At 40.3% G+C, this 15,265-nt stretch overlaps 1 protein-coding gene and 1 long non-coding RNA gene across 3 annotated transcripts; one reads left to right on the plus strand and one right to left on the minus strand.

Annotated features, from left to right (window-relative positions):
* Nucleotides 1-880: 880 nt before the first annotated feature.
* Nucleotides 881-3,264, plus strand: LOC114316796 (uncharacterized). Of its 2 annotated transcripts, XR_014356813.1 has the most exons (4): nt 881-1,045; nt 1,968-2,011; nt 2,680-2,831; nt 2,920-3,264. It is a non-coding gene; the product is annotated as an uncharacterized LOC114316796 (long non-coding RNA). The 2 variants fall into 2 exon arrangements; XR_014356812.1 differs by lacking the exons at nt 881-1,045; nt 1,968-2,011 and having other exon boundaries at nt 2,024-2,831.
* A 1,566-nt stretch (nt 3,265-4,830) lies between these two features.
* On the minus strand, nt 4,831-7,558 carry LOC145813176 (protein FAR1-RELATED SEQUENCE 5-like). The gene is made up of 3 exons (XM_082908448.1): nt 5,176-7,558; nt 4,939-5,088; nt 4,831-4,845 (listed from the first exon to the last, which is right to left on the minus strand). The coding sequence occupies exons 1-3, from the start codon at nt 7,489-7,491 to the stop codon at nt 4,831-4,833; spliced, it is 2,481 nt and encodes an 826-aa protein (XP_082764574.1). The 5' UTR covers nt 7,492-7,558.
* Nucleotides 7,559-15,265: the final 7,707 nt, after the last annotated feature.

Raw genomic sequence — 15,265 nt, forward strand, 5'->3', positions numbered from 1 at the left:
AGAGAGAGAGAGGAGTAGATGAGAGAGAAGCTTCAAAGCTCCTTTGCCTATCCAAATCATCTGCTGTTTGGAAGTGAAGAAACCATTTCCAAAACCATGGCAAAAAATAAATGGCAGAGAAGATAAAAGAGGGGAGACCAAAAAAATTTCAAAAAAATAATAATACACAAAACGATGTCGTTTTTGACCCGCTGCAAGAACCACCGCAGGAAACAATGGCCGAGGATCTGGACTCAGTATGTTAGTAACGATGACGGTGGACGACGACAGAGGAGGAGATTAAGACAATAGTAGTGTCGGGGAAGGGGAGAGAGAGAGAGAGAGATAACAGAAGGTTCAAGAGAAAAGAGTGGGTTTGAAAAAGAGGGTTTGTGTTTTCCACCGTATAACATATATATATATATATATATATACACATGGGTAGTGTGGTCATTTTGCTTAAGTATGTCCTTATAGAAAAATTATTTTGAACTTTTGACCAAACAAAATTTAATTTTGAATTTATGAACTGAGTGCCCAATTTTAATTAGATATACTAAATTATTATTACCATGAGATCAACAAGTTTACACAAAGGCCCAACTCCCAAAAAAACGTCCCTTGGCTTAACTAGCTGATGGACGTGGATTGGCTTGATGTTGACCTTTATTTGGAAGGGAGATATTAGGGAGTTCGGATCCTCTCCTTGAGGAAGGTGCTTGAGTTGCTGCGGGCAACGGCTCAGATGAGCCGTTGGTCATCCAACGGCTCATATTATATTAAAAAAAAAAAAAAAAAAAAAATCAAAAATGTTCTGTTTTCGTCTTCCCGCCCAAACAAAACAACAATACACCTGAGACATATTTCACTCTCACTCTCTTACTCTCTCACTTTCACTCAGCCTTACAGTCGATCGTGGTCGTCCACCGAACCTACCCTCACCGGCGAACCGGCGACCAGTCCCAACGGCGACCCCACGACGACCACAGCTCCACCGCTTCAGCCTCTACGCTTCGTGAACTCCACCGCGACGACCACCATCAGTTGAGCTTAGATCACGAACCAGGTTGGTCTTCAAACATCTGAAATTAAGAAGTTAGGAGTCTGAAAAAATGTAGGGCTTTTAGAGTTGGAATTTCTGAAAAAATTTAGGGCTTTTCAGATTTGGAATTTCTGAAAAAATTTAGGGCTTTTCTGAAAAAATTTAGGGCTTTTAGAGTTGGAATTTCTGAAAAAATTTAGGGCTTTTTTGTTTTTTTGTAATTTTGTATGCTCTGTTCTTGATAAATGATCTATAGAAGTAAAGAACATCTGTCCATGTCCAAACCTTTATTTGACCTAAGGTGATTTTCACTGAAAAAAAAGAAAGAAAAAAGAACCACATGAAATTGCATTGGGCACAATTACTTCAAACGTAATACATGTGTGTGGTCCAATCCGATTTTACATGTGTATATACTTGAACAATCAAAAGTTTCCTGAATGAAAAAATGGTCTGTTCTTGTGTGTTTGTTTCCTTTGTCGATACTTCCCTCCTCAGATTTTTAGGCAAACATATTTATAATCTTATCTCTCAATTTCTCTGTTTCCTTAATTATGACAGAAGTAAGCCCTATAATTTCTGTCCATTGTAGCCCTCTAGGCACCAGATAGAAATAACAGAGACAACCAGACAGATTCATACATTTATTTATTACACATCATTTCTCCTAGAGAATTCTCAATAAATATTTCATCTTTGTTTAGTGTCATTGCCAAGTTGCACTTGGCACAGTAGTTTCATCATAAGAGGTACCCCATTGTTGACAATTATTTAAGATGTCAATTATTATTTTTTTGTTAGGAATAGATTCTGTTTGATAAAATTATGTGTTATGTCTGCTATGGTTCACAAATATACAGTATATAAAGTAAACAGAGAGCTTGAGCTGTGGCATTCACATGTAAGCTCTGATCTTTTTGGCTTTAATTGATCGAACGTTTTGCAGATAGAGCTGGCACAGGATACTACCACAGATTGGACCCTCAACGGGTACGGGTAAGGTTGCTGGTAGAGCAACAACATACAATTAAAATTGTTCCCAGTATTGTTAGAATGGGTTGTTATAGTTTATTGCTTTCCATAACCAAACAAAGAAAGTACAAATTCATGGAAAGTTTTTAAATTTAATTGTTAATATTTAGAAAGTTTCTCATTAATTTACAATTATTTTTTCCCCTATAACTTTTTTTTTTAATTAGTTATATAATAGACTAGAATTTCATTCACAATTGTCTTGTTTCTGTTTTTACTAATGTTGTTTTTTCCCAGGTTTATGTTCATTTTTTGTTTGCTGCTTTTATTCTCTGTTTCTTCCATGTATGATTGTTTGTATATTTATCTGTCTAAACAGAAGCCTCATCTTTGTTCTGGACATTCTCTTATTTCAATAAATTAGCAACTAAATAATAAATATATCTGTTAAAAGATCAAAAGTTAAAACATTTTGTCAAAGGCCCAATTCATTTACAAAAGTTTCCTGAATGAAAAAATGGCCTGTTCTTGTGTGTTTGTCCAATCCGATTTTACATGTGTATATGCTCTGTTCTACAATGCTGAATAACAGATAGAATAGGTTTTTATGAGCCCACTACAATGTTGGTTTCAAAACTAAATTGGTTTCTCGAGGGCTGACTGTTTGTGTTGTATTGTCTATGTAGATTTAGAAATGGCTTCTTCTTCTAATGACAACAGCAACATAAGATTAAAACCGAGAATGTGCAATTGTGGAAGAACAGCTGCCATACATATCGTAAAAACTAATGAGAATGGAAATAAAGGGCGTTTGTTCTTTGTTTGCCCATCAAAATATGTAAGTATTGTATTGGAAATATTAAATATGTAAGTAGTCACAATTTAATTTGTTTTAATAGACTAACTAATTGTTGGTTGCATTGTAGACTGAAAATCCCAATTGCAATTACTTCAAGTTCGTGGCTGAAGATGATGAAGATGTGACGTCCACAATCCGTTCCAACACTAGAGCTTCTGATGGTGTTACAGTAGAAGACTTTACTGAGCTGAGGAGGAGGCTGTATGACGTGGAAAATGAACATGGCGACTATGGTCGAAGGCTTCGAAGGGTGGAAAATATTTTGAAGGCGATGGTGTATTTGATTGTATTTGGTTTACTTTTGTACTTTATGATGTAATGTTATTATGGATTTATGGATTTCATGTTATTATGGATTTATGGATGTAATGTACTTTATGATGTAATGTTAGTATCCGAAAAATTTGACTAATGTTATTATGGATTTATGATGTTTGTACTTTATGATGTTTTTATGAATGGAATTTGGGAAGTTGGGAATGGGTAGAATTCATTTATTGTCCAAATGCATACCAGCAGAATGGGTAGAATTCATTTACTAGTGCATACCAGCAGAATTCATTTACTAATGCATACCAGCAGAATTTGGGATGTTTTTATGAATGTTTTTATGCATTTATTGTCCTAGTGGAGTTAATGGGTAGAATTCAGCAGATATGAATACCAGCAGAATTCATTTATTGTCCAAATGAACCAGCAGAATGAAGCAGATATGAATTGAACATAATGCATTTGCTAATGAATTCCAACAGAATGCATACCAACAGAATGCATTTACTAGATGAACCAGCAGAATGAATTTTCAACAGAATGCATATAGTGTTGAAAACCAGAACCAGCATATAGTGTTGAAAACAGAATCTGCATAACAGGGTTAAAAATAAAACCAGAATCTACAGTGTTCAAGGGTCCTGGAACTGCTTAAGCTTCTATGTTTAAAAATAAAGTTCCACTTACAACTAGGGTTGATTAAACATAGAATTCCCAGCAAGCATCCTTATAAAATAGCAACAAAATTTCTCAAGGGGGAAAAAAAAGAGGCTAAATAAACTAACCCAACATAGCAAGAAAAGCCCATGACGTAAACTTTAGCAAGTGCATTAAACTTCCATATTCTGAGATTTCACTTAACATTGTGCATTCCATGTAGAACATATACAAAAACAATAATGATTTTCACATGATTGATACCCTAGGTTTACTTCAGCTACTGGATAAACACAGAAAGAGACCAATATGAGCCTCAACAAAGTCTTTCTGAAACTCAACAGATTATGACAACCTTAGGGGCCGTGGTGATGAATTTCTATCGACGCATCATCATGCCTGGGACTTCATATTCAAATTCCAATGCCAATTGTCAAGGTAAAGGCTGAGCATCTCTTTGCCAAGATGTGTAAGCCACAATCATAATTCAAATTAACAACTAAAAGGCTAAAAGTAATATATACTAGCATTGTCACCATCCAATACATGAACTTATTCAGGTTGAAAGCAATGACGAGGCTCTCAAGTATCAAATAAGGCCACATTTTTCCAATAACCATGCATGCCAATAGGGATACAAGATAGTCCGATGCGTACAAAACTGAAACATTTCCTTACCAAATGGGATAAACAACATTTGGCTTCCTTGTGTGATCATAATCACATTATCAAGAGTAGCACATTCCAATATACAATTCCAGTTCAATTCTCATTACACAAATTGCATATCAAACATACAACAAATATTAGTCTAAAACTGCAACCATCCTTCAATTAATGCACAATATAGAATTCCCAGCAAGCATCCTTGTAAGTGGAATTCTATGTTTAAAAATAAAACCAGTTTCCTGAATCTGTAGCTTCTCAACCAACCAACATGGACACCAATTTAAATGAACATTAACAATAACCAGTTCACTTGGGTTTAACATATAAATGAAAATCAACTGTAAATGAACATCAACCAGTACAACTTAACATCTAAATTAATTCATTGGTCCTTAGCCTACAAAAAAAGAAAGAATTTTTAAGCAACTATAAATACATGATATCACAGAATTTTCAGCAACTATAAACTAAAAATACATCAACGACGAACCTGACTACACATTGGAGTAGTTGATTCTTGAGAATGTTGTAGTAGTGAACGTTGTAGTAGTGACTGGAATGTTGGTTGAGCAGAATGTCGTTGAGCCATTGAAGTTGGCAAATAATTTGGCACCACATACATCTCCCGCAAATTGTTCGCCTACAACAATGTCATATATGCTTTCAGTTATGGTTTGAGTCACATATTATATCCACACAAAAAATACAATGTTAAAGAAAGGCTTACATGATATGTGGGATACGTCAATGGCGGAGGAATGTAATTACCACCCATGGGCAAAGATCGAGGAAGAGGATGAAGGAGAGGAAGAGGTTGAAACGGAGGAACTTGTTCACGAACATATATATCTCCTCCAACAGATAATGGAGAAGGTGCAACCGTTGAACTTGCAATAGATTGTGACGAAGCCAAGCTGTTAGCACGGGATTTTTTTTTGGAGTTCGCTACCAACGCCGCTTCGAATCCACCTTTCACCCTCCTTTTGCCCTTACTAGTTGTCACTTTCTTCTTCAATCCTTTTGGTTGCACAACATGATTCACATCTTCGCATTCCACTTCAAAGCTTTGGGTGTCATCATCATTACGTACTTCATTTCCAACACCAAAATGAGCACTTAACTTGCCTTCAACATCTGCACCTAATGTAGCAAGGTGTGCAATACAAAAATCATAAGTTTCTTCAGTTTCAGCAGCTCTACTTGCTACTGCTCTAAACGCGGTCATCAATGTCTTATACCGCGAGGCTTGTTGGAATTTCACATCTACTTCAATGTCATTTTCCTTAATGTGCTGCACAGTTTCGGCTCTTGCTTGTTTGGTCCACCTCTTTAGAATGTATTGTGGAGGAACCTCTTTCATCTTCAATATGTCTCTAATGACCTTCAATGAGTGACAACACAAGATTCCTTCCCTTTCAAACTTTGTACAATTACAACCCAAAGAGCCATCCCTCTCCATCTTCACTTTCCTTGCATGTTTGTTACCAACATCAACAACTGTGTACATAGTACTAGCCTCGCCATATTCAATTGCTTCTATGTCTGATTCAATGGATTGAAAGTACTCATTTTGAAATTCCTCAAAGATCTTTTTTGTGTAGACGTTACCCATTTGAATTAACATTCTTATTGTTGCTTTGACCTTTGGCAACCTTTGGCACAAAGCATAGCCTGCTTCTAACTCCTTGTATCGCTTCTCGTAAAGTACCCTTTCGAAATGCATGAAGAATTCATTTAAGTTGAAATCAGAACGAATGTAATCCTTCAAAAAAGCATTAAAAGATTCACTAAGTTGTGTGGTACTCATTCCTGCAGCCCATGTTGATCTAACATAAGGCCATCCCCATTTTTCTTTCACCGCAAAAGTCAATTTCAACCAATGATTTTCATGCGCATCATAGTTATCAAGCATTTCCGCCCACTCTAACTTCCATTGATTTGCATCTTCAATGTGAAAGAAGAATTTATTTAGTACACCCTTCACCCCCTTATCTTGGAACAAACAGTTAACATGTTTTAATGCATTTTGCATCAAATGCCAAGTACACAATCGGTGACTTGTGTCAGGCATAACGATGGGTATGGCTTTAGCCATTGCAGCATCTTGATCGGTGAACAAAGTTTTTGGTGCCTTCCTTGACATAGCCTCTAGAAAGTTTTCAAACAACCATACAAACGATTCGGCGGTCTCATCATACAACAATGCTGCACCAAATATAACTGTTTCCCTATGATGGTTGAATCCCACAAAAGATGCGAAGGGTCTATGTTCTTTGTTTAACTTGTAAGTCGTATCAAATGTGACAACATCACCAAATTGGGCATAATCCATGATCATTTGTGCATCGGCCCAAAACATATTGGTTATTTGCTCCTCATTATCTAATTGAACAGCATAGAAGAATGAAGGATTCTGCAAAGATTTTTCTTTAAAGTATTGCAACACATTGCCTACTTCCCCATATGCTAAACTTTGTTGTCTTTTGGTTCTCAAATAATTTTTAGAATCTAACTTCGTAAAACCAAGACATTGCCTTCCACCAGCTTCCCTACCCATGAGTTCAAAAGACTGGCCTAAACGAAGACCAGATTGTGCCGCTAAATCTAATTGAATTGCTTGGGTAGTGGAGATCTTTCTTTGTGACGGCAACATGTGGGCACACTCAGGTGATACAAGATCGTGGTTGTGTTTTTCTTTGAAATCAGTCACAACATATTTTCCATTACCCTCATGTAATTTAATATAAAGTCGAGCCTCACACCCAGTCCTAGTTTCAGCTCTAGAGTTTTTTGACAATGGGTCTCGCTTGTCAACCTTTCGAAATCCCTCCTTGTTGCAAACCAAAAGTCTATGAATAAGTTGATTAGTGAACTTGTCCTTCTTACAATAATCTCTTCTTATGCTAAACCCCATTCTTCCTCCATATGCATTATAAAATTCATACGCACATTGTTCAGAATCAAATATCATTCCCAATTTTGGCTTCCAATCACAGTCATTCTCAGGTTCCATATCGATATCAAAATGCAACTGAAAACCCATATAAATAAAATCTTAAGTTAATGATAGTTGAGCTTCTTAATAAGATTGCAGGGTTGCTTAGGTTGTAATGCTATGAAAATGAATTGAAATTGGTTTATAGATAACATTTATCTGGTTTATAGAAATAGCAGTTAATAACACAAGCATTTCAATTATTCATAACTAGCAGTCTCATGGGTCAAAAAGTATTCATGAGATTCAATATAACATATCTACACACCAGTTAATAATTACATGACCCATGAGACTGCCATGTCTACAAAAGGCCCATAACATTACCCTGTTCTATCCAATTTACAGTGTGTTCTATTAACTGGCAGTGTCATGGGTCAGAAACCAGTAGTTTTAAGGTTAAAGAAATAGCAGTTTATGTAAGGTAGAGGCACTTATTAAAAGGAGTATATGATACCTAATAATACACTAAACTAACTATTCCACATTCAAGTTTTGTTACCAATGGAGAAGAAAGCACTTATTAAAAGGAGTATATGATACCTAATAATACACTAAACTAACTATTCCATATTGAGAATGATATACAGAGTCAATGGTTGGCTTTAAACAGACTAACTATTCCATATTGAAAATGTTATTCAGTATTTTCAAGGCAACACTTGACATGAATAACACTTACTCTCCTTTACCTAAACATTTTATTTATTTATATTTTTTTTCAAAATTATCATGTACATGTGCTTGCTTGCCATTAATATTCTCATTGAACAGATAAGAAAATAGTTAGTTCCCACTTACTCTATTATGACAATAATTATATCCTTAGGGAATTAATCACTCTAATATTGCTAAGTGGCATCATTTTACTAAATGTTAAACTAAACCAGCTTCCACACTATTTGGTTATTTTTACTTCAAACAAAAAACAAAATCATAGAAAAGCTTAATTTGGATAACTTGGGTATAACCTTCACGACAAAAATAAACAAATAGAAAGATTTTTAGTCCGAGGAAGGCTTAACCTAAAAAAACATTTGAGTAATGTTACAAACATAAAAATTACCCAAAATTTAAATAGTGTAAACCAGATTCATTATTGATATGGACCTACAATACATCAATCTCCATCATACACTCACTTTGTGGATAAATTTATGGGAAAAAATCTTGGATTTGCATCTTTTCTGAAAACATTTTAGTATTTTACACTAGAAATTGAAGATCCTAAAACAATCAAAGAAATCTATTTCGTTTCCAAGCACCAAATAATGTCGCTATAGTTTGTCCACAACCCAAGTTCATGTTGGATGCCTTCTGCAAAGAGCACTAGAAAGTCTGCAAATACCCATGTGATGATTCATCTCTTCCAAGCTTTTTGTTTGTTTCTTTTTTTTTTTTTTTTTAAAGTATTTACAAATAAGGTACAATAGGCTATGTGGTCCAAATTTTAAACTCGATCACAAAGCAATTCTGGAGAATCATCTTCAATTGCAAATCTCTTGATGAGGTTCCTTTCAACGTTCAGCCAGTCCCACATGGACCAAGCTTGCTCAGTTTTTTAACACCACACAAGAAAAGCATTTATGCCCCCACCGGCTTAGAACAATTCCGACAGTAGGTTACGATTTAAATTAGTCAAAAAATCATACCAAAAAAAAAAAAAATCAAAGATTCATTCTCATTCTCATTCTCTCTACTTTTTTCAGGTCTTTAATATAAAAAAAAAAATCAAAAAATTATTCTCAAACACTTCAATTGCGTTTGGAAAATCTCAAATCAAAGTCCAAATTTTTTCAGAAATTCCAAATCTGAAAAGCCCTAAATTTTTTCAGAAATTCCAACTCTAAAAGCCCTACATTTTTTCAGACTCCTAACTTCTTAATTTCAGATGTTTGAAGACCAACCTGGTTCGTGATCTAAGCTCAACTGATGGTGGTCGTCGCGGTGGAGTTCACGAAGCGTAGAGGCTGAAGCGGTGGAGCTGTGGTCGTCGTGGGGTCGCCGTTGGGACTGGTCGCCGGTTCGCCGGTGAGGGTAGGTTCGGTGGACGACCACGATCGACTGTAAGGCTGAGTGAAAGTGAGAGAGTAAGAGAGTGAGAGTGAAATATGTCTCAGGTGTATTGTTGTTTTGTTTGGGCGGGAAGACGAAAACAGAACATTTTTGATTTTTTTTTTTTTTTTTTTTTTTAATATAATATGAGCCGTTGGATGACCAACGGCTCATCTGAGCCGTTGCCCGCAGCAACTCAAGCACCTTCCTCAAGGAGAGGATCCGAACTCGATATTAGGTACACATGTAATTTTTGACATTATTTACACAAATTGACTTTTCTTGTGTTCAAACTCACAATCTCCACATTAACACTGAATTATGATTTTATAATATTCTAATGTATACATGTTTATAAGTATATATACACATTTTTGTAACTTCAAATAGTTATAGGAGTAAAGTGAGAAAAATTTGTAACATAAAACATCAAAGTGAAAAAAAAATGAATTTTAAGGGTCAAAGTGAGAAAATAGTCAAACATAAAGGGGCAATATGTAATTTACCCTAATTAATTCATTGATTTGGCATTTCTTTTAGGATAAATTACACTTTGCCCCATTTACGTTTGACCACTTTCCCAATTTGGCCTTAATTTTTTTTCCCCTCACTTGGCCCTTTATATTTCAAGTTCTTCTAGTTTATTCCTAAAGTTAATTTCTGTTCAAAACTAGATAAAAAAAAGTTATAATAACTGTCACATAACATAAAAATATATTATTATATTGGAATTTAAATTTATGTTAGAGATGTGAGTTGTCTATGTGGGGGCCGAATACATGGAAAAATCAGATGGTGCGTACCATTGGAAGACTGATATTAACTAGCTATATCCTACGAGAGTGGGGAGCTGAATATAATATATGTGTCAAATAAGTGTAAGTCCTTAGGGCCGAATAAAAGAAAGGACAATGATTAAAAAGTAGGTCCTGGCCCCGAGGATCAAAAAGAACAGGTATAAATACAGAAACAACGGTTGTAGAAAGGTATGTAAGAATCACTTCACAAAACTTAGTAAATAAGCTATCCTGAGTGTCTGAACTAACTTGTCCGTCGGAGTGCTAATTCTGGCACCCCCGACCGGAGTGTTTGTATCTTTTCAGGTGACTAGCTGAGGATCACTAGCGTCTTCCAGGATCCGAAGAGTATTTCAAAACCACCTCTCCACAATTGGCGCCGTCTGTGGAAATACTCAAATACATCCATGGCAGGCGTGACTGAAGATCCTCCGGTAGCCATTGACGAGACCGCACAGGGAGATGACCTCACTCCAGCAAATATGCTCGGAAAAGAAACCATCGCTGCAAGACGTGCCTTGAACTTCGACTCACCAACGACCTCAGCGTACGAGACAATGTAGGTGATCATCGAACAAGCAAAGCAGAATGAACAAAGGCTGGAGAACATGATCGCTGAAAATGAACGTCTCCGTCAAGATTTGGTCCTCGAAGTCGCAAAATCTAGAGAAGCCATGCGCCAAGATCCCGAACAACCCCCGAAGGCCGGTGGACAACGAGCTCGAGCCCGACCAGAGGATACCAATAGCAACTCCAACTCATTAACCACTGAGCTCAATAAGAAGGGACGATCCGAAACTCCCAGCTACTCCGAAAAGAGTCTACATACAAGGAACAAGCGCAGGAGGAGCAGTTCAGACGAAGAGGACCAGCACGATCCTTTTGTCCGACGGATTGCAAGGGCGACCCTGTCCAAGAAATTCAAAGCTCCGTCATTCACTTTCTACGATGGAAAATCAGACCCCACTGATCATATCCGTCACTACAAGCAGGCCATGACATTGCATGCAGACAACGAAGCCCTCATGTGCCGAATATTCCCCAATAGCCTGGGGCCATTAGCTGTTAGGTGGTATTACAAGTTGGAGCTGGCCTCGATCAAAAGCTTCTATCAATTACAGAAATCCTTCAGGGCCAGGTTCATCACCAACGAGGTGCAACCGAAACAGGCCGACTCTCTCTGGGCTATACAGATTCAGTCAGGAGAAACGCTCAGAGCGTATTCGGCGCGCTATTGGAAGTGCTTCAACCTCGTCGACGACGCTTGCAACGACTCCATGGCCATCACCACCTTCAAAATGGGACTACATCCTGACAGTCCTCTTCGCAGTTCCCTGACCAGAAGACCCCCCAAAACAGTCTGGGCGTTGATGAAGAAAATTGAAGAGTATTGCAAAGTGGAAGATGATGCCTTGAGAATAAAAGCTGGCCAAATGTCCAACAAAACGGCCCCCCCGAAATTGCTCAACCAATAAGTTCCGCGCCACCTCTTAGCCCAGAGCCTTGGCAACGCGCTAAACGAGACAAAAGGCGGGATAATCACTGATCAAGCGATCAATGCTCCCACCGAACGAATGAACAACTGCAAGTCGACAGCAGGCGTTCGAGGCGTGCCGACAAGAAGTACACAGAGTTGTCAGAACCAATCGCTGCAATAATGACCAAAGTCCAACACCTTCCATTGTTCAAGTGGCCGTCAAAGATGGTGGGGCCGCCCGACACGCAAAGGAGGGATAGGTGGTGCGAATATCACAAAGATCACGGCCACGAAACGGAAAGTTGTTACGCATTAAAAGATCACCTGGAAGAACTGGTGCAAGACAGCTGACTGCAACAGTATGTGAGAAAGGGAAAACTAACCCAGGCACTGGCCTTGAGGCAGGACTCACCTCCACTTGGCGTGATCCATATGATCTATAGCCTGCCTGCACCCCCAACTGTGCACACAATTCAGTCGCATCCAATCCCCCAAAAGCAACGTATTCCGACTAAATAGCCCAAAGAAGCTCTGACAATTATTTACAATGACTCCGATCTTAGCGGCACAACTGCTTCCCACATCGATCCGTTGGTCATTAAATTACGCATAAATCGGTTCACCATTGAACGCATTCTCATAGACCCGGGGAGTACTTCAGAGGTTATGTATTACCAAACTTTCATCAAACTCGGCCTCAACGAGTCAGATCTGTCTCCGGCGCCTCACCCACTGTTTGGCTTTAATATAAATCCTGAATACCCGTTAGGGAAAATCATACTACCTGTTTGAGCGGGCTCCAGAACGGTCGAAGTAGAATTCCTGGTCGTAAAGCTCCCTTCGCCGTATAATGTCATCACGGGGCGAACCTAGATACATATTATGAAGGCCGTTCCAAGCACTTATCATCAGCTTGTGCGCTTCCCGACAGCCCATGGCATTGAAGGGATCCGTGGCTCCCCCCAATCGGCACAAGTAGAGATTTAATGAAAACCCTATCACTGACCCAACCTGTGGGCTTTGATACTTGTATATATATCACTTCTGCAATGCAACCCATTTTTCTTCGTGGCTCCATTCATTTCTCAACGCCCCCTTTAGTGCATGACACCCCAGGGCCGATTAAAGTCTCCGGATTCGGAGCGCCCTTCGTGGATATCACAATTGGCCAAACTAAGTCTCCGGATTCGGAGCCCCCTTTGGTGCATGACACCTCAGGGGTGACTAAGTCTCCGGATTCGGAGCCCCCTTTGGTGCATGACACCTCAGGGCCGATTAAAGTCTCCGAATTCGGAGCCCCCTTTCGTGCATGACACCTCAAGGCCGATTAAAGACTCCGGATTCGGAGCCCCTTTCGTGGATATCACGATTGGCCAAACCAAGTCTCTGGATTCGGAGCTCCCTTTGGTGCATGACACCTTAGGGCCGATTAAAGACTCCGAATTTGAAGCGCCCTTCGTGGATATCACGATTGGCCAAACTAAGTCTCTGGATTCGAAGCCCCCTTTGGTGCATGACACCTTAGGGCCGATTAAAGTCTCTAGATTCGGAGCCCCATTTGGTGTATGACACCTCAGGGCCGATTAAAGACTCCGGATTTGGAGCGCCCTTCGTGAATATCACGATTGGCCAAACTAAGTCTCCGGATTCGGAGCCCCTTTGGTGCATGACACCTGAGGGCCGATTAAAGTCTCTGGATTCGGAGCCCCCTTTGGTGCATGACACCTCAGGGCCGACTAAGTCTCTGGATTCGGAGCCCCCTTTGGTGCATGACACCTCAAGGCCGATTAAAGTCTCCAGATTCGGAGCCCCCTTTGGGGCATGACACCTCAGGGCCGATTAAAGACTCCGGATTCGGAGCGTCCTTCATGGATATCACAATTGGCCAAACTAAGTCTCCGGATTCAGAGCGCCCTTTGATGCATGACACCTTAGGGCCGATTAAAGACTCCGGATTCGGAGTGCCCGTCGTGGATATCACGATTGTCTAAACTAAGTCTCCAGATTCGGAGCCCCCTTTGGTGCATGACACCTTAGGGCCGACTAACTCTTCGGATTCGGAGCCCCCTTTGGTGTATGACACCTTAGGGTCGATTAAAATCTCCGGATTCGGAGCCCCCTTTGGTGCATGACACCTCAGGGCCGATTAAAGACTCTGGATTCGGAGCGCCCTTCGTGGATATCACAATTGGCCAAACTAAGTCTCCGGATTTGGAGTCCCCTTCGGTGCATGACACCTCAGGGCCGATTAAAGTCTCTAGATTCGGAGCCCCCTTCGGTGCATGACACTTCAGGGCCGATTAAAGTCACCAGATTCGGAGCCCCCTTTGGTGCATGGCACCTTAGGGCCGATTAAAGTCTCCGGATTCGGAGCCCCCTTTGGTGCATGACACCTTAGGGCCAACTAACTCTCCAGATTCGGAGCCCCCTTTTGGTGCATGACACCTCAGGGTCGATTAAAATCTTCAGATTTGGAGCCCCCTTTGGTGCATAACACCTCAGGGCCGATTAAAGACTCTGGATTCGGAGCGCGCTTCGTGGATATCACGATTGGTCAAACTAAGTCTCTGGATTCGGAGCCCCCTTTGGTGCATGACACCTTAGGGCCGATTAAAGACTCCGGATTCGGAGTGCCCTTCGTGGATATCACGATTGGCCAAAATAAGTCTCCAGATTCGGAGCCCCCTTTGGTGCATAACACCTTAGGGCCGACTAACTCTCCGGATTCAGAGCCCCCTTTGGTGCATGACACCTTAGGGCCAATTAAAGTCTCCAGATTCGGAGCCCCCTTTGGTGCATGACACCTTAGGGCCAATTAAAGTCTCCAGATTCGGAGCCCCCTTTGGTGCAGGACACTTCAGGGCCGATTAAAGACACCGGATTCGGAGCGCCCTTCGTGGATATCACGATTGGCCAAACTAAGTGTCTAGATTCGGAGCCCCCTTTGGTGCATGACACTTGAGGGCCGATTAAAGTCTCCGGATTCGGAGCCCCCTTTGGTGCATGATACCTCAGGGCCGATTAAAGTCTCCAGATTCGGAGCCCCCTTTAGTGCATGACACCTCAGGGCCGATTAAAGACTCCGAATTCGAAGCGCCCTTCATAGATATCACGATGGGCCAAACTAAGTCTCCGGATTCGGAGCCCCTTTTGGTGCATGACACCTTAGGGCCGATTAAAGACTCTGGATTCGGAGCGCCCTTCATGGATATCACGATTGGCCAAACCAAGTCTCCGAATTCGGAGCCCCCTTTGGTGCATGACACCTTAGGGCCGACTAACTCTCCGGATTCGGAGCCCCCTTTGATGCATGACACCTTAGGGCCGATTAAAGTCTCCAGATTCGGAGCCCCCTTTGGTGCATGACACCTCAGGGCCGATTAAAGACTCCGGATTCGAAGCGTCCTTCGTAGATATCACGATTGGCCAAACTAAGTCTCCAGATTCGGAGCCCCCTTGGGTGCATGACACCTGAGGGCCGATTAAAGTCTCT

This window comes from Camellia sinensis, chromosome 15 (assembly GCF_055761805.1).
Source record: "Camellia sinensis isolate YWXY chromosome 15, ASM5576180v1, whole genome shotgun sequence".
Classification (NCBI taxonomy): Eukaryota; Viridiplantae; Streptophyta; class Magnoliopsida; order Ericales; family Theaceae; genus Camellia; species Camellia sinensis.